The 20,161-nt window shown below is 49.3% G+C and overlaps 1 protein-coding gene across 1 annotated transcript in view; it reads left to right on the top strand.

Annotated features, from left to right (window-relative positions):
- The window catches only part of ELP3 (elongator acetyltransferase complex subunit 3), a 107,208-nt gene that overhangs the window by 53,003 nt on the left and 34,044 nt on the right, over positions 1 to 20,161 (top strand). The window contains exon 10 of the mRNA XM_053383811.1: positions 7,144 to 7,337. Coding sequence (XP_053239786.1) covers positions 7,144 to 7,337 — 194 coding nt within the window. The remainder of the gene's footprint in view (positions 1 to 7,143; positions 7,338 to 20,161) is intronic.

The raw sequence follows: 20,161 nt of genomic DNA, 5'->3' as shown, positions 1-20,161 counted from the left end.
GTGCCCTCCATCTTTCCCAACATCAGGGTCTTTTCCAGGGAGTCTTCTCTTCTCATGAGGTGGCCAAAGTCTTGGAGCCTCAGCTTCAGGATCTGTCCTTCCAGTGAGCACTCAGGGCTGATTTCCTTAAGAATGGATCAGTTTGATCTCCTTGCAGTCCATGGGACTCTCAAGAGTCTCCTCCAGCACCAGAATTCAAAAGCATCCATTCTTCGGCGATCAGCCTTCTTTATGGTCCAGCTCTCACTTCCATACATCACGACTGGGAAAACCATAGCTTTAACTATACGGCCTTGGTTGGCAAGGTGATGTCTCTACTTTTTAAGATGCTGTCTAGGTTTGTCATTGCCATCCTAGACTAGACTAAACAACAGCAACAAGCCTCCTTGAGCATTGTTTTAACTGTGGAAAGGGGGCGTACAAATAAAATGATGGTGATGATGATGTTCAGAATACAGCCCCAGCCTCAGCAGATCTCCGCGCTCAGCCTGAGGTGGCAACCCCCACCCCACATTTAAGAGACGGAGCTCAAAGGCCCTGCCGCAGCAGTGACGCCAGAGGCCTGCAGGGGTGCGAAGGTGAGGGGGAGACCTGGAGACCTCCAGGGGAGAAGGACCGAAGAGGCCCTCAAGGAGGGGAGACAACCCCCTCGCCGCCTCCCTGGGAGCCCAGAGGGGGGTACCCAAAGAAGGGAGGTGGTCCATGCCTGGCACAGACCCCCTCCGCCGAGAGCTTTGCCTCACCCATGGCTGTGGGCTGCAATATGGCAGGAGGTGCCAGTGGCAGGAGGCAGAGGACAGGGATGAAAAGGAAGCCGACGGTGGCCAAAGCAGGACAGAAAGTCTAGTGACGAACACACAAAAACAGAAAACCAAAAAAAAGCCCTAGGTTGCCATACGTGTGGGAAATTCCGGACATCTCTTAAAATCCCCCCCGGCCACCACTTTAAGCATCCGATTTCCGTACATGTCCAGAATTTTCCGGACATATGACAAACCTATTCTAGACCCCCAATTTCATTTTTTGCATGCTAAAACTGGTGGCACAGAATGTCCCTTCTGTTTGCTGCTATTGCAAAATGTTGTCCTTGGTGCATGCGTATGTATCCTTTGCAAATATAACCGAAAGGAAAAAGAAAAGCAACACCAGCTCACATTAGCAATAAGAATAATCCCTGAAGGTCAGCACCCACCTGTGTTCTAAAATTCTCATCATCCAAGAGTGAGATATTTAAACACCACATGCCAGAGGTTTTTACCTTATCAGATAACTGCCTAGCAAGATAGTGCATGGTCTGAAATAGCAATTGTACCAATTTGACGTGTTGTAACATGCTGTAATAATGGAGAAGGGGCCAGAAAATATTCTATTCATATTCTATTCTCAAACAGTTGTGATGAACTGATTATTTATATATATATATAGCCACCTTTTCTACAATGTGATATGCGCCAAACATCAACCAATCCAAATTCAGTCATGTATTCTTTCAATGTAGACCTCACCAAGGATTGAAATTTATGGGGAACAAATGCCTAAATTGTTTTTGGCATCCGTCTGTCTCGGGGGACAATGGAGGGCTGTGCCTTTGTGGGTGAAGTTGAACTATTGGAAGGTTACAACGCCTGCTGTGGCTGTAGAGACTAATGCACCGCTTGATTGTAAAGAAACAAACAAAAACCAACAAACCACAAAGCAGTTTACAAAATGCTACAACAAAAATTAAAACAGCGTGCAAAAAGAATACTGAAACAGGCTGAATACTGAATACTGAAACAGGCTGAAATTCACATCAACTTTTCTAAGCATCTGGGTAGGCTTGCCTAAATGAGAATGTTTTTAGCAGGCACCAAAAAGAATGTAGTGAAGGCGCCTGCTTGTGATCAATAGGCGGGGAGTTCCGAAGGTTAGGTGCTGCCACACTAAACAAGTTCTTACAACTTCAGAATGGGAATTGCTTGGCACCTGTAGCTGTGCCAGTTCTACGGATCAAAGCAGTCGAGTGAGCATTTGTGGGGTAAAGCGATCCTGAGTTGCGATGCCGGTGGCATTGTGGTCTAAACCACTCAGCCTCTTGGGCTTGCTGATCGGAAGGTCAGCAGTTCGAATCCCTGTGACGGAGTGAGCTCCCGCTGCTCTGTCCCAGCTCCTGCCAACTTACCAGTTCGAAAGCATGCCAGCACAAGTAGATAAATAGGTACCGCTGTAGCATTAAGGGACACGGTGTTTCCGTGCACTCTGGCTTCTGTCACGGTGTCCTGTTGCGCCAGAAGCGGTTTAGTCCTGCTGGCCACAGGACCTGGAAAGCTGTCTGTGGACAAACTCCGGCTCCCTCGGCCTGAAAGCGAGATGAGCGCTGCAACCCTATAGTCTCCTTTGACTGGACTTAAGCGTCCAGCGGTCCTTTTACCAAAGGTGATCTCGTAGGTGAACCCAAGTTGTTAAGGGCTTTATATACTAACAGTAACACCTTGAACTTAGCCTGATCGCAAATTGGCAACCAGTGCAGATCTCCGATAAGGGACAAGGCGGTCCTCCAGTTGGTGGGAGTTTTGTCCAAAACATCTGAAGGGCTCTGGGTTGGTGAGAGCCGTTCTGCACACTCCCTCTTTCTACATTTTGTATTTGTTGTGCTAGTATAAGCAATCCCTTTGGTGTGGGGTGTTTTGCTCCTGAAACCGTGATCCTTGCTGCTCCCGGTAGCTCATATTCTTTCACACCCTGACTTGGGAGTTGTTTTGTGGCAATAGGCTCTGTGTTGTTCGCACGTGCTGGGCAGATGATTACGGCACTCTTGAAACATATTTGTCCCCCTCTTTCCAACAGTTCTTATGCTAATCTTCAGGGTTCATCACACAGTCCAGATCGGCACAAAGGAGAGCGACTGTTTGTATGATTTGGGGGTGGGATGGGGAGGGGAGAGAGAAAATCTAATCCCCTGTAGACTTTTTAATTCTGGAGCCTCATAGGAAAGCGAGAGAAATTATTGCATTTGTATGTGTCAACAGCCAAGGGACTGTTTTATGCCCTGCAGGTTTGGAAACAATCGGCAAAAGCAGTCATGGCTTTGAAGTGTCAATCTTAGCTGCTGCTATTCATTACCCTCCTAAGAATGCAGGAGTGAACAAGGAAGCCAGTACTGCAGAGTTTAAATCTGCTCTGTGCACTCCTGGATTTGTTGTTGTTTAGTCGTTTAGTCGTGTCCGACTCTTCGTGACCCCCTGGACCAGAGCACGCCAGGCACTCCTGTCTTCCACTGTCTCCCGCAGTTTGGTTAAACTCATGCTGGTAGCTTCAAGAACACTGTCCCACCATCTCGTCCTCTGTCGTCCCCTTCTCCTTGTGCCCTCCATCTTTCCCAACATCAGGGTCTTTTCCAGGGAGTCTTCTCTTCTCATGAGGTGGCCAAAGTACTGGAGCCTCAGCTTCAGGATCTGTCCTTTCAGTGAGCATTCAGGGCTGATTTCCTTCAGAATGGAGAGGTTTGATCTTCTTGCAGTCCATGGGACTCTCAAGAGTCTCCTCCAGCACCAGAATTCAAAAGCATCCATTCTTCGGCAATCAGCCTTCTTTATGATCCAGCTCTCACTTCCATACATCACTACCGGAAAAACCATGGCTTTAACTATACGGGTCTTTGTTGGCAAGGTGATGTCTCTGCTTTTTAAGATGCTGTCTAGGTTTGCCATCGCTTTTCTCCTGGATTAGGAACGCAAAATTGATCTCCTGTCTGTTGTGGGTAACCTGTGCAACGAGAAGGTGGCCCCTGGTTCCCCTCACTCTGGCCTTTGGGATCATGCCCATGACCTTCTCTGAGTGCATGTCCTTGAACTGGAGGGTCTGTGTGCATCTGTTGGTGCAAATGTCTGACTTTCGTTGTGCCTCAGATGCAGCCTGCTTGGCACAGGTAAGAATTGCGTCCGTTGCTGGGCCCCTTGTCGCCTCTGGCAACATTCAGCAGCCCAAATGACAACAAAATGTAGCCTTGCAGATCTCTTTCACAATGTAGGCACCACCACTAAAAAGGTCCTGCCTTTTGCTCCAGCCTGTCTCATCTCACACAGTGATGTGGGTGGACAGCAGGATCTGTACCATAAAACACTATTCTGGATGATGTCACTTTTTCCTGAATTCATTGTCAACTTGACTGCCATAGTATTATTATTATTAATAATAATAATAATAATAATAATACAGTGGTGCCTCGCAAGACGAAATTAATCCGTTCCGCGAGTCTCTTCGTCTTGCGGTTTTTTCGTCTTGCGAAGCACGGCTATTAGCGGCTTAGCGGCTATTAACGGCTTAGCGGCTATTAATGGCTTAGCGGCTATTAACGGCTTAGCGGCTTTAAGAAAAAGGAAACAAACTCGCAAGAACTCGCAAGACGTTTCGTAACTCACAAGCCCATAGGGAAATTCATCTTGCGGAACGACTCAAAAAACGGAAAACCCTTTCGTCTAGCGAGTTTTTCGTCTTGCGAGGCATTCGTCTTGCGGGGCACCACTGTAATAATTTATTACTTGTACCCCGCCCATCTGGCTGGGTTTCCCCAGCCACTCTGGGCAGCTTCCACAAAGACCAAAAATACACTAAGATGCCACACATTAAAAACGTCCCTGAACAGGGCTGCCTTAAGATGTCTTCTGAATGTCAGGTAGTTGTTTATCTCTTTGACATCTGATGGGAGGGCGTTCCACAGGGCGGGCGCCACCACCGAGAAGGCCCTCTGCCAGGTTCCCTGTAGCTTTGCTTCTCGCAATGAGGGAACCGCCAGAAGGCCCTTGGCGCTGGACCTCAGCGCCCGGGCAGAACAATGGGGGTGGAGACGCTCCTTCAGGTCTAGGTATAGGGTGCCTCTCCTTTCTGCAGTACCTCTGGCAGAGATAACCAATTCCGAGGATGTTTCTCCCGCTAAGGCAAGATAATCTACCTGTTTGCCAGGCCACTGATTTGCAGGGGAGGAGAGGCAGCTGTTACACAGCTGAGTAACTGCCCCTTCTACCTTGATGAAAAAGCAGCAGTTTCCTGGCACCGAAATGACTAATTTATACCAATCACCTCCCGATTATTTATGCCAGCCCGCAGGTTTACAAGGGCGTGAATGAATGGGAACCTGTCAGCGCCATTAGTTAATAACAGCAAGGCATGTCTCCCCCTTCTCCCTTTTCCGAGGCAGACTTCTGCTGGCGAAATCAATTATTGTTCCTATAAAATGCGTGTCGTGGCTGGCGTGTCTGACTGCTGCACTGACAACGTGCGCTGCTGGGTTTTTAATTGACATTTTGTTGTTTTGCAATTCGTAGAGCAGCGGTTGCCCGCTGGAATAAAGCGAGGCGTGCACCCTGCCCCACTTCAGACTCCGCCAGAGCTGCGGCGTTTTGAGCAGTAGGCGGCCCTTGATGGCTTTGGTTTTTGTTCTGCGGCGGAAAGTCGCGCTCTGTTGTTCGAGGCCCTGCCGTCTCGGCAAACAAAGGCAATTGCCACCCCTCTCCAAGTGCTACTGTAAGGCTTGACCTAGAGCAGGCTTCGCCACCCCGATGCTGGGCTGGCTGGGGCTGAGGTGAGCTGCAGCCCAAGACATCTGCAAGGGACACAGGGTTGGGGAAGGTGGATAAAAGGAAAACAGAAAGTACGTCTTCACGCAGCGCCTGTTTCAGCTGTGGAACTCCCTGCCGCAGGACACAGTGGTGGTTTTCTAAAAGAGGATCAGGCAAATTTGCAGAGGAGGAAAGGGCTATTGGTGGCTAGTAGCCAGGACGTCTCTGCTCTGCCTCCACAATCAAAGGCAGCAGCCCTTCTGAACACCCATTGCTGGAAACTACAGGACGGGAGAGAGTTGGGTTCGAATCCTGCTTGAGGGTTTTTTCCTTTGGGGCATCCGGTCAGCCACTGTGAGAACAGGATGCTGGACTAGGTGGGCCACTGGCCTGATCCAGCAGCAGCCTCCTCTTAGGTTCTTTTGTCTTCTCCGGAGGGCCACTTTCAGCCTGTTACGAAAATTACCGGGGGGGGGGGCATCTTTAAAGTTGTTAAATGTTACAAATACTATGCATAAATGTATCCTTTCAACTTGACAGCTCAGGGAAGTTAAAGGTAAAGGTAAAGGGACCCCTGACCATTAGGTCCAGTCGTGCCCGACTCTGGGGTTGCGGCGCTCATCTTGCTTTACAGGCTGAGGGAGCCGGCGTACAGCTTCCGGGTCATGTGGCCAGCATGACTTAAACCGCTTCTGGTGAACCAGAGCAGCGCACAGAAACGCCGTTTACCTTCCCGCCAGAGCGGTACCTATTTATCTACTTGCACTTTGGCGTGCTTTCAAAGTGCTAGGTTGGCAGGAGCAGGGACCGAGCAACGGGAGCTCACCCCGTCGCGGGGATTCGAACCGCCGACCTTCTGATCGGCAAGTCCTAGGCTCTGTGGTTTAACCCACAGCGCCACCCACATCCACTCAGGGAAGTTACCTAGCTTTAAAAACCATATAAAATCAACTCCTTTGCCAGTTTCCTTCATTCCACCGCCAATTTGCTTCATAGGCCAAGGACTTGGAAACCACTTGGTCCCCGCCATAATCCCTCAAGCGGGAAGTCAGGTACTCACAGGAAGGTACTCATAGGTGTCAATCACTGGGCAAAGGCACTCCTCCGGACTTGCCCAGGTGGCACACTATGCAAACCAAAGCTCTATTGTCCTTTTTTAGTAGGTGCTTAGAATGTACTTCCCAATACATATCCTGTATCAGCCTGTTGCCCCAACACATTCCTATGTTAATCATGTATAACCCTCCCCTTTTCTGATGTAGCAATGATGTAGTGATGATGCTTAATGAATTGTACGCTGGGATAAGAAACTTTTAAAAGTCCTTGTCACCCCATCCTCGGGGTTCAAAATTCCTCTTTGAACCTGTTGCGCAATAAACTTTGGTCTACAGCTATTTGTTCCAGTCAGTGGCTGGACTCCTTCCTTTATTCCGCAGGGACCCGCGGGCTCTGCCCGATGAGCTGGGGGACTGAGCAGCCTCACACCTAGAGTTTTCCGTAACAAGCCTCAGTTATATCCCTGCGTGCAAACAAGAGCTGCTAAACTCAAGCGCCATCGTGCACTTTTTGCATTCTGATCTCGTGTCTCTCTTGTTCCCCCCCCCAGGAGTTTTTTGAGAATCCCGCCTTTCGCCCCGATGGCATGAAGCTCTACCCGACCCTCGTGATCCGTGGCACCGGCTTGTACGAGCTCTGGAAGACGGGGAGGTACAAGAGCTACCCTCCGAGCACCCTCGTGGATTTGGTGGCGAGGATACTGGCTCTCGTGCCCCCGTGGACACGAGTATACCGTGTGCAGAGGTAAAGTTGCTTGCAGCTAGATTGTGCTACTCCGTGCTTTTGGGGGGGGGCACTCAAGGGTACGCAGTACTGGCACCTCCCGCCCCCAGTGTTAAAAGTGTGGCCCCTTACTGTAACAACCTCATAGTGAGTACCGGCCTCTTTTTCCTTTTTTTAAAATCACTAGTGCCCCTTACTGTGAAACAGAAACTTTCTGAAGGCTTGAAGGTCAGAATCAGTGGAGTCGCTCCTGTATGTCCCCATCCCCCCAGTCGTAATGCCCTTATACAAATCTATGGCATGGCCATGTTTTGAATACTCTGCACAGTTCCAGTCACCAAACTTCAAAAAGGGTATTTTAGAGTTGGAAAAGGTTACCCAGAAACTACAACTAATCCAGAATGCGGCAGCTAGACTGGTCACTGGGAGTGGCCGCCGAGACCGTATAACACCGGTCTTGAAAGACCTACACTGGCTCCCAGTACGTTTCAAAGTGTTGGTGCTGACCTTGAAAGCCCTAAATGACCTCGCCCCAGTAGACCTGAAGGAGCGTCTCCACCCCCATCGTTCTGCCCGGACACTGAGGTCCAGCGCCGAGGGCCTTCTTGCGGTTCCCTCCCTGCGAGAAGTGAGATTACAGGGAACCAGGCAGAGGGCCTTCTCGGTAGTGGCACCTGCCCTGTGGAACGCCCTCCCATCAGATGCCTCCAGCAGTTGCTGAATCCCAGTTGCTGGAAACCACAGACTTGGGTCCTGCCTTTGGGGCATCTGGTTGGCCATTGTGAGAGTAGGATGCTGAATGAGATAAGCCTTTTTTGGCCTGGCCCAGCAGGCTGTTCTTCTGCCCCCCCCCCCAGCCAACTCACTTCCTTCCATTCTCTTGACAATCCTCTTTTGCCTGCTTGGCTCAGCCCAGCCTGCTGTGTTGTCATCCACTTCTAATTCTCATTAGGAACGTGGAGCTATTTCATGTGATTCAGGGTGCGCTCACAGGCCAGGCTAATCACATGGTAATTGCAGATGCTGTTTGATGATTCAGTAATGTGCTGCTCCTAGACTCCGTTGCCACTTGGTGAATCACCGTAGATCGTGACCTCTTGACTCTTGGGCAGGTGCTTCCCCACTGGGGAGCCAAACTAGGGAGAGGTGGTAAAAAGTGGCAGTGTTGCCGTAATTCACCTTTTCGATTATATGGATCCAAGAAAAGGTATTACAATAAGATGTGGGGGATGTGCTCACAATTACACACACACAGCGTCATTAAAAGGAGGGGCTCTGGGCAGGCAGAGGGGGTAGCTTGGTGCTTACCACTTTGGGGAAGGGACATGGTCTAAGCCACTGAGCTTCTTGGGCTTGCTGATCGGAAGGTCTGCGGTTCGAATCCTCGCAACAGAGTGAGCTCCCGTTGCTCTGTCCCAGCTCCTGCCAACCTAGCAGTTCAAAAGCACGTCAAAGTGCAAGTAGATAAATAGGTACTGCGGCAGCGGGAAGGTAAACAGCGTTTCCATGCGCTCTGGTTTCTGCCATGGTGTCCCGTTGCTCCAGAAGCGGTTTAGTCCTGCTGGCCACATGACCCAGAAAGCTGTCTGTGGACAAACATCAGCTCCCTTGGCCTTAAGCGAGATGAGCGCCGCAAACCCATAGTAGTCCTGGACTGGACTTAACCATCCAGGGGTCCTTTAGTAAAGGTAAAGGGACCCCTGACCATTAGGTCCAGTCGTGGACGACTCTGGGGTTGCGGTGCTCATCTCGCTTTATTGGCCGAGGGAGCCGGCGTACAGCTTCCGGGTCATGTGGCCAGCATGACTAAGCCGCTTCTGGCGAACCAGAGCAGCGCACGGAAACGCCGTTTACCTTCCCTCCGGAGTGGTACCTACTTATCTACTTGCACTTTGATGTGCTTTCGAATTGCTAACTTGGCAGGAGCAGGGACCGAGCAACGGGAGCTCACCCGTCGCAGGGATTCGAACTGCCGACCTTCTGATCGGCAAGTCCTAGGCTCTGTGGTTTAACCCACAGCGCCACCCGCATCCCTTTACCTTTTACTAAACATGTGCATACAAAGCAAAGGGTGATGGGAGTTGCAATCCAGAATATCTGGAGGGCACCAGATGGCCAAGTCTGCTCTGGAATATAGAGGGGACCATCCCCTGTCCTGTTGCATCACAGGTATGAAGCAACTCCCATATGAGGAAAGGTTGCAACGTTTGGGACTTTTTAGTTTAGAGAAAATGCGAGCGAGAGGCAACTTGACAGGAGTTTATAAAATTCTTCATTGGGGAAAGTGAACAGAGAAAAGCCGCCGCCCCTTCTTTCATAACTGTTGAACTTATGGCCATCCAATGAAACTGAGTGTTTGAGGTTTCAGTACATTTGTTTTTTTGAGAGAGTTGATCTTGTGTTTAATAACAACAACAACAACAACAACAACAACAACAACAACAACAAGAATAATTTATTTATACCCCGCTTTCACTGGCCAGAGCCAGGCTCAGAGCAGCTAACACCAGTAAAATTACAATAAAAACATAGTAGGAGGAGGGAAACCAGTTTAAAATACAGGTTAAAATGCAATTTAAAATGCAGCCTCGTTTTAAAGTAGCCCATAGATCAAAACCGTAAGGGGAGGGAAACATAAGGGTCAGACTGAGTCCAAGCCAAAGGCCAGGCGGAACAGCTCTGTCTTGCAGGCCCTGCGGAAAGATGTCAAGTCTTGCAGGGCCCTAGTCTCTTGTGACAGAGTGTTCCACCAAGTCGGGGCCAGTACTGAAAAGGCCCTGGCCCTAGTTGAGACCAGTCTAACCACCTTGCGACCTGGGACCTCCAAAATGTTGTCATTTGTGGACCTTAAGGTCCTCCGCGGGGCATACCAGGAGAGGCGGTCCTGTAGGTACGTTGGTCCTAGGCCGTATAGGGCTTTAAAGGTCAAAACCAGCATCTGCCTGGCAACAGTGAGAACAGGATCGTGGTCTTGATAGGCCTTTGGCCTGATCCACCAGGCTATTATTATGTTCTTGCATAATGTCCCAAATGCACCTGTGGCGTTCTCATATCTTCTCATATCGCACCCACCTTTTAACAGATAACAACTTTCATTAGCCAGAAAAGCAATTCGTTGTCCTACTTTAGCCAAGGCGCCACTGGCCGGCCGATAACATTGCACAATATTAAACCCCGCATTTATCACCGGCCCGTTTCTACCCAGCGAGGGAAGAATATCCAATTTGTAATTGTCACAGCCAAACGTTTCTAATAACAGCTGGCCTGCTTGAGGGTGGCAGTTAATCAAAAGAAAGGGATGTCATTACCCAGTAATTCATCTTTGCCCATCAGGTGACCAGAATCAAAGTAAACCGTTTTTAGGACAGCACTGTGCAAGTCTGAACAGGTATGATTCTCCAAGCTTGGCCTCTACACTTGAGACAAAGTGTGACGCCCAGGCTAGGGGATAAAGAGAAGAGCTTTCATAAACCTGAAGGAGCGTCTCCACCCCCATCGTTCTGCCCGGACACTGAGGTCCAGCGCTGAGGGCCTTCTGGCAGTTCCCTCACTGCCAGAAGCCAAGTTACAGGGAACCAGGCAAAGGGCCTTCTCGGTGGTGGCTCCCGCCCTGTGGAACGCCCTCCCACCAGATGTCAAGGAGAACAACAACTACCAAACTTTTAGAAGACATCTGAAGGCAGCCCTGTTTAGGTAGGCTTTTAATGTTTGATGCATTTTAATATTTTGTTGGAAGCCGCCCAGAGTGGCTGGGGAAGCCCAGCCAGATGGGCGGGGTATAAATAATAAATTATTATTATTATAAACACTTAAGGAGACCCTGCAGGATCAGACCAGTGGCCCATCTAGTCCAACGTCCTGTTCTCACAATGGTCCACCAGATGCCCATTATTGGAAACCAGCAAGAAGGATTTGAGGCCAAGAACAACTCCCCCCTCCTGGGGTTTCCAGAAGCAATGCTGTCTCCATCTTAGAGGCAGAACATAGACATCATGGCTTAGTGGCCATCGACAACCTCCATGAATTTGTCCAATCCTCTTTTAAAGCCATCCAGGTTGGTGGCTGTTACCGCCTCCAGCCAGAGGGAGTTCCACAGTCCGACTGAATGTTGAGCAAAGAAATTCTCCCTCTTCTCTTTCCGGACATTCAGCTTCACTGGATGTCTACGAGTTCTAGTCTTAGGAGAGAAGGAGAACAGCTTTTCTCTGTCTGCCTTTTTCCATGCCACACATAATTTTTAAAACATCTGTCATGTCGCTGCTTGCTCATCAGGCAGAGGGCCTTCTCGGTGGTGGCGCCCACCCTGTGGAACACCCTCCCAGCAGATGTCAAAGAAATAAACAGCTATCTGACGTTTAGAAGACAGCCCTGTTTAGGGAAGTTTTTAATGACTGATGTTTTAAATAATAATAAGAAGAAGAAGAAGAAGAAGAAGAAGAAGAAGAAGAAGAAGTTTCCCCAGACACTCTGGGCGGCTCCTAATCGAGTGTTAAAAACAATACAGCATTAAATATTAAAAACTTCCCTAAACAGGCTTGGCTCTTAACAGAAGGAAATTTATAGAAGAAAAGTCCTAGATTTCCTGCTCCCTGCCCTGCTTGGGAGGGCGGGCCTTGACGGACTCCAGCTACAAAAAGCTGAGGCTTTTGGGTTTTTAATCTTTAAGATTTTTAATCTTTTGTTGTTGTTGTTTTTCCCTAAACTAAAACGTCTCAAATGCTTTCTGCATAGGGGAGCTGCTCCCTCCCTCCCTTTGATCAGTTTGGTTGCTGTTTCTGAACCTTTTCCAACTCTACAATACCCTCTGTGAGATGCAGCAACCAGAACTGTCCACGGTATCCTCTGTGTGATGGCCTGGGACTCGGGCTCGGACTCTGAGCCAGAGGAGTCTCAGTCTGCACCAGATCCTTTGCCTCAGGCATCATCTGAACCAAGTCTGGGGCCTGATCCTGAAGAGTCCCAGTCTGCACAGGTTCACCTGCAACAAGCACCAGCTGGGCTGAGTCAGGGGCCTGAGCCTGCCCTGGCTCCAGATGCGGGGATGACCTCGTTGCCTCCAGCTGGGCCATCACTTACAGCTGCACCACTACCAATTAGGTCAAGAGAGGTTGAGACGGCCTCTGGGTCTAGTAACCCACAGACATCTCCTGAGCTTCAGAGACTGAGGTCTGAGAGAAGGAGAGACCTGAGTACTCGCAGGAGGAGTGCTCGCCTTTGGGCGAAACAGGGAGATGAGTCGCCAGGGGATCAGGACCGGCCATTACCCTGACGGAGATAAAAGGCTGTCGGACCCCGCCCCAGGTTGCAGGAGCAACATTGCTGTATGCTAGATCCTACCTGAGATCCTGTACCTGTCCTTGCCTGGTTTCCTGCCTCGTGTCCTGCCTTGGCCCTGTTGGACTGACTCCTTGCGGAACCCTTTGATTCGGGACCGGATCTGGACCGCTTTGCTCAGGTTAACCCTGGGCCCAGCACACTCCACTTGGCCATGAAGCTCCTTGGCCGGTCGCACTGCACTTCAGCCTAAGACTACCTCACAAGGTTGTTGTGGGGATTAAGTGAGGAGAACCATATACACCCCCTTGAGCTGCTTGGAGGAAAAGGGTGGGATATACAAGCAATGAACTAATAAAATAGATATATAACAACCAGTTCAGCATCTTAACTTGTCGTGTTCTAAGCTTCACATGACCTTGCAGGGAGACAGGACTCCCAAAGAGCATCTTGAAACATTCGCCTTTAGCTCAATTGGATGTGGGGAGAGCAGATTTTTCCTCTGTCTTGAGTCGTGCCTGCAAAACTGCCCAAATTTGTATCCCTCTGTGCTGTCAGCACAGGGCAGGTGATCCTACTGCCATGTCCTTGGGTACCCTAGTGCCCTGTGTTGCTGTTCCAAAAATGGCAAGATGTGCCCGACTGGATATCGCAATGTATTCCTTCCAAGGAGGCAGAGAGCTCTTGCTGGCTTCCTCATTGCGACTCACCCAGCCGCCTCTGGACCCTCTGGAAGTCTCTGGTAATTGGGACGAAGCAGGGTTCTCCTCCGACAGCCTCGCTCCTGACGTGCCTAGACGACGGAGAGATCGCGTTCCCCTCCGGTGTCTCCTATTTTAGGCTGAGCAGAGAAACGATGATTGCCTCTAATTGCTTCTGTTCGGAGACCTGTTAACGGCTTGATGATGTTGTATTTACTCTCGGAAACGGGCTGAATAAATTAGCGAGGGAGAGGGTAGTTATTGTGGTTTGGGTGGGCGGCGGAGTTGATACAGGAGAAAGCAGGGTGTTGGTGTTGTTGTTGTTTAGTCGTTTAGTCGTGTCTTGACTCTTTGTGACCCCATGGACCAGAGCACACCAGGCACTCCTGTTTTCCACTGCCTCCCGCAGTTTGGTCAGACTCATGCTGGTAGCTTCGAGAACACTGTCCAACCATCTCGTCCTCTGTCGTCCCCTTCTCCTTGGGCCCTCCATCTTTCCCAACATCGGGGTCTTTTCCAGGGAGTCTTCTCTTCTCATGAGGTGGCCAAAGTCTTGGAGCCTCAGCTTCAGGATCTGTCCTTCCAGTGAGCACTCAGGGCTGGTTTCCTTCAGAATGGAGAGGTTGGATCTTCTTGTAGTCCATGGGACTCTCAAGAGTCTCCTCCAGCACCAGAATTCAAAAACATCAATTCTTCGACGATCCCAACAGACAGACCCGCAAATTGTGGAGCATTGGTCTAGCTGGCTGGCATTGATGAGAGACCCACGTTTGGGAAACACTGATATGTATCTTAGAGTAGCATAGATGCAATTAGCCCATATTATCCACACTGGAAGGACAGATCCTGAAACTGAGGCTCCAAGACTTTGGCCCCCTCATGAGAAGAGAAGACTCCCTGGAAAAGACCCCGATATTGGGAAAGATGGAGGGCACAAGGTGAAGGGGACAACAGAGGACGAGATGGTTGGACAGTGTTCTCGAAGCTACCAGCATGAGTTTGACCAAACTGCGGGAGGCAGTGGAAGACAGGAGTGCCTGGCGTGCTCTGGTCCAGGGGGTCACGAAGAGTCGGACACGACTAAACAACAACAACCTCACAACAACCCTGTGAGGTAGGTTAATGTGCGTGTGTGAGTAGCTGAAGGAAAAGCCAGGGTTTGAACCCAGGTTTCCTCAAATCAAGCCTAGTGCTCTGTATCTGCCTCCCCCAACCTCAGTCTCTCAGAAGTCATTCGACTACAACCCCCATCATCCGTGACTGGGTGGGCTGGGGATGATGGAAGTCGTAGTCCGGCAGCAGCTGGATACCCCAGGCTGTGGCAGGCCGCTCTGCCAGCGACTCCGGGCTGGCGTTGTCATTGGGACCTGCGCTTTTTACCTTCTCCACAAATGGCCTGGAGTCAGGGGCGAGCAGGAGAGTAGCCAAGCCTGCCGACAACATCACATCGTTCAGCACGGTTGAAATTAAAAGGCTCGCAAGGAGCTCCGAAAGGACCCATCTGCATAGAGTGAATGGGCAGTAAAACAGCAAATGCAACTTCAAGTGAAATCTTAATTTCACATATTACGTTCACGGGGTCTGAGCCGGGGGTGGAAAATCTGGAGTGAGCCGTTGGGGCCGAGGCACAGAGCTCGATGGAGATGTCGACCTGGTGTGCGGCATCTCTGCGAAGAAGGTGAATTGCATGTCAGGGATCATTAGGAAAGGAATTGGAAACAAAACTGCCAATACCGTCATGCCGTTATACAAATCACGGTGTGACCACGTTTGGAATACTGTTAACAGTTCCACCTGCGTCGCCTCGGAAAGGATGCTGCAGAGTCGGAAAAGGTTCAGAAAAGGGCGAGACAAAAAAATCAATTCTCTTCTGCAACTAAGGGCTACAACAGTTGTAACTTCATAGGGGTTTTTTTGTGGGGGGGCAGGGGAATATGTGAGTAAGAAGGGTATGTGACAGAAGATTATAAAATTATTTCTGGCGTGGAGAAATCAGAAAAGGAGACATTCTTTCTCCCTCTCTCATAGCACTGGAATTTGTGGGCAGCCAATGAAGTTGAATGTTGGAAATTTTCAAAAGAGAATCAAAAAAGTAAGGGCTTCACACAGTTCATAGTTAAACCGTGGAACTCACTTCCTCAGGAGACGGCAATCACCGCCAACCTAGAAGAGGATTATAATAATAATAATAAATTTTATTTATACCCCGCCCTCCCCAGCCAAGACCAGGCTCATGGCAGCTAACGACCGATATAAAAACAAATTGATTGAAATACAACTTAAAAACAAGATTAAAATACAGCATTAAAACATTAAAATGCAACCTCATTTCAATGGAAACTCAAATCAAAAACCTTGTTGGGGGGGGGATGAAAACATCAAGTCTTCACCAAGGCTAAATTTCCAGACTGGTCCTACATGGGCCAGAAAAAAGCCAGGGAAGTCCCCAAATAGGAGTTCCAACACAAGAGGAGAAAGGAAAAAAGAAAGAGGGGAAGGGAATCAAATTGATTCCAAGGCAAAGGCCAGGCGGAACAACTCTGTCTTACAGGCCCTGCGGAAAGAAATCAGATCTTGCAGGGCCCTGGTCTCATGAGACAGAGCGTTCCACCAGGCCAGAGCCAGTGTTGAAATGGCCCTGGCTCTGGTTGAGGCTAATCTAACTTCCTTAGGGCCCGGTACCTCTAGGGTGCTGCTATTTATGGACCTTAAGGTCCTCCGTGGGGCATACCGGGAGAGGCGGTCCTGTAGGTACAAGGGTCCTAGGCCGTGAAGGGCTTTAAAGGTCAAAACCAGCACCTTAAACCTGACCCTGTACTCCACCAGGAGCCAGTGCAGCTGGAAAAGCACTGGGTGAATATGCTCCCATGGCAGAGACCCCGTGAGGAGCCTTGCTGCAGCATTCTGCACCCGCTGGAGTTTCTGGGACAGCTTCAAGGGCAGCCCCGTGTAGAGCGAATTACAGTAGTCAAGCCTGGAGGTGACCGTCGCATGGATCACTGTGGCCAGGTCGGGGCGGGAAAGGTAAGGGACCAACTGCTTGATGCGGCGAAGGTGGAAAAATGTCGCCTTGGCTGTTGCTGTAACCTGCGCCTCCATGGAAAGGGAGGCGTCAAGGATTACACCCAAACTCTTAACAGAAGGCAATGGCACTAATTGGGCCCCCGCAAGAGAAGGGAGTTGGGTTAGATAGATTCCTGGAGGAGGAGAGAGAATGGCTCTGTCCTGCCTCCCTTGTATACACACAGACAGGTTTCCCCGCAGGCACAATGCCTCTGAAGTCAGCCGACCAGTTGTTGGAAACAACAGGAGAGGTGGAATGTCCTTGTGCTTAAGCTTAACTTAAGCTCAAGTTAATGGATTTTAGCTAAGGAAAAATAGGGATTTTGGTGCAGTTTCAAACTGCCTGCACAGTCAGTTTTGGGTTTGGGAAACCCATTCCTTCACTGCTTCCCATAGGCATCTGGCTGGTCACTGAGAGAAGAGGGTTCTGGATGAGGTTTTGGACCACTGGGCCTGATTCCTTGCGAACAGCCAGAAGTGGTGCTGAGTCCCGCCCCCGTCCCCCTGGCAGCCTCAAATGTTCTCTTCTTCCAGACCTACAACATCTGTGAGGCCTAAATTATCACTACCACTGCCCCAAAGCGATTAAGCTAACGATTTGCCTGCGACTGGCTGTTTCCCTCAACTTTTCCATCAGTCTCTGCTGACTGTCCTTTTGTAGAGGAATGCCCTTGTGCCTGAATCCTACTTCCCATACGCATTTGGCTGGTCACTGAGAGAAGAGGGTTCTGGATGAAGTTCTGGACCACTAGTCAGAAGTGGTGCTGAGTCCCATCCCCCCGGCAGCCTCAAATGTTCTATTCTTCCAGACTTACCGTATTTTTCGCTCTATAAGACACACTGTTTCCTCCTAAAAAGTAAGGGGAAATGTGTGTGCATCTTATGGAGCGAATGCAGGCTGCGTGGCTATCCCAGAAGCCAGAACAGCAAGAGGGATGGCTGCGCTCCCTCTCACTGTTCTAGCTTCTGGCTTAGCCGCACTCTGTCCCTTCCCACACCTCCCGGAAAAGCCTCCAAGAGCCGCACTCCCTTTAAAGAGCCACGCGGAGGGTGTGTGTGGCTCTTGGGGGCTTTCCCCGAGGAGGGAGAAGGGACTGACAGGCTGCCCTTCTCCCTCCTCAGGGAAAAGCCCCCAAGAGCCGCAAACACACTCCACGCGGCTCGTGAAAGGGAGCACTGAGCAGATCCTGGGATGCATACAGGCTCTGCTCAGCACTCCCTTTAAAGATTTTTTTTTTTTTTATACACAAACAGCATATGGCCCTTTGTTTTTTTTTTTATAATATTTTTATTAAACAATTTTTATATTAATGCAAACAAAACATACATAAATAAACAACAAACAATAACAGAACAAAAAACAAGTACCATTTCATATCCTAATTTCTTTAACCTTTCTTCCTCGACTTCCTCTTGCCTCCCGTTTCTGTATTCCAAATTCTTATAATTATTCAGCGAATCTTTCCCTTATTTTACTATAAATTTGTGTTAATCATCCTTATTCTCTTTGTCTTAACCAATACTAATAGTAACCATTTATTTTAATCCAACATCATTTTAACTGTCATTAATTTTGTAATATTTCTTTAAATAGTCCTTGAACTTTTTCCATTCTTCTTCCGCCGCTTCTCTTCCCTGGTTTCGGATTCTGCTCGTCATTTCTGCCAAGCCCATGTAGTCCATCACCTTCATCTGCCATTCTTCCAGTGTGGGTAGATCCTGTGTCTTCCAGTACTTTGCAATAAGTATTCTAGCTGCTGTTGTAGCATACATAAAAAAAGTTGTATCTGTCTTTAACACCCCCTGGCCGACAATACCCAAGAGAAAGGCCTCTGGTTTCTTGGGGAAAGTATATTTAAATACCTTTTTCAGTTCATTGTAAATCATTTCCCAGAATGCCTTAATCTTCGGGCACGTCCACCAGAGGTGAAAGAATGTACCTTCCTTTTCTTTACATTTCCCTTTAAAGAATTTTTTCCCCCTTGCACTCCCCCTCTAAAAACTAGGCGTGTCTTTATGGTCAGCTGCGTCTTATGGAGCGGAAAATATGGCATAACATCTGTGAGGCCTAAATTATCACTCACCAATGCCCCAAAGTGATTAAGCTAACAATTTGCCAGTGACTGGCTGTTTCCCTCAACTTCTCCATCAGTCTCTGCTGAATGTCCTTTTGTAGAGGGTCCTTTTGCCAATTGTCACGCTGTCTCCCAGACTGTAATGTGCAGCCAGTGTTTTTGTCACAGAGAAGAGTTTTTAAAATGCATCAGGACGTCTTGCCTCGCTCAGTAGCGCCTTGCTTCACAATGATCCACTTAAGAGAGCTTTATAAATACGGAGAAAAGAGAACAGCCACAGGTTTGGATAACAAGTGGGAGGCTGTGTCTGTCTTGATTCTAGAGCGCCATAGATCTGTACCTTTCTTCCATGGAGTCTGGTGTGAATCAGAAGTAAAATCGACTTACCCCAAGCCAATGCTGTATCGAGAACATAGCAATTAGTTCAGGCTTCCTCAACCTTGGCCCTCCAGATGTTTTTGGCCTACAACTCCCATGATCCCTAGCTAGCAGGACCAGTGGTCAGGGATGATGGGAATTGTAGTCTAAAAAAAACATCCGGAGGGCTGAGGAAGCCTGAATTAGATGGTTTGTCCTTGGGACGGGACGAGGCATGCAACAAGTTAAAGGAGACCCAAGCAAGCTTAGGCAGTTGTTGGCCTCTAACAACGGACTTCCCCCAGATCTTTTTACAATTATTTGCAGCTGTGAGAATCACTTGTGCAGTGGCTCAGATGGAAGGATGGAGGCTTGGGGAAGTCATAGAAGCACAGAATTGTAGAGTTGGAAGAGACACTGAGGGTCATCCAGTCCAACCCCCTGCAATGCAGGAATCGAAGCTAAAAAACACCTGACAGGTGGCACCTGTTTACAAACCTCCGATGGAGGAGAGACCTTCCAAGGGAGTCCATTCCACTGTCAAACAGCTCTGACGGTTACAAAGTTCTTCCTAAGATTTACTTAGAATCTCCATTCTTGTTTACTTGAATCCATTGGTTCAGGTCCTACCCTCCAGAGCAGAAGAAAACAAGCTTGCTCCCTCTTCCAGCCCTTGAGATATTTGAAGCTGGCTCTCATATCCCCTCTCAGCCTCCCCTTTTCCAGCTAAACACACCCAACTCTCTCAACCGTTCCTCATAACGCTTGGTTTCCAGATTCTTTGATCATCTTGGTCGCCCTCCTCTGAACACTTTCCAGCTTGTCAATATCCTCCTTAAATTGCAGTGCCCAGAGCTGGACACAGGATTCCAGGTGGGGTCTGGCCAAGGCAGAATAGAGCGGGACTATGACTTCCCTTGATCCTGACACTGTACTTCTGTTGATGGAGCCTAGAGTCCGTCAGGCCCAGTGGTCAACCAGATGGTTGCAAGCAGGACCCAAGTGTAACCCAAATGCCCTCAAACCACTTGTATTGCTCAACACCTTTAAAGCCCTATACGGCCTAGAACCCTCGTGCCTACAGGACCGCCTCTCCTGGTATGTCCCACGGAGGACCTTACGGTCTTCAAACAAAAACATCTTGGAGGTCCCAGGCCCCAGGGAGGTTAGGCTGGCCTCAACCAGAGCCAGGGCTTTTTCGGCCGTGGCCCCGATCTGGTGGAAAGCTCTGTGCCAAGAGACTAGGGCCCTGCGGGACTTGACATCTTTCCGCAGGGCCTGCAAGACAGAGCTGTTCCACCAGGCCTTTGGCCAAGGCACAGTCTGACCCCCTCCTTCTGTAATCCTCATAGAACTCTAGCCCAATGGTTGCCAT

The sequence above is a fragment of the Podarcis raffonei genome, chromosome 3 (genome assembly GCF_027172205.1).
Source record: "Podarcis raffonei isolate rPodRaf1 chromosome 3, rPodRaf1.pri, whole genome shotgun sequence".
NCBI lineage: Eukaryota > Metazoa > Chordata > Lepidosauria > Squamata > Lacertidae > Podarcis > Podarcis raffonei.
This window is presented reverse-complemented; position numbering and strand designations above follow the sequence as displayed.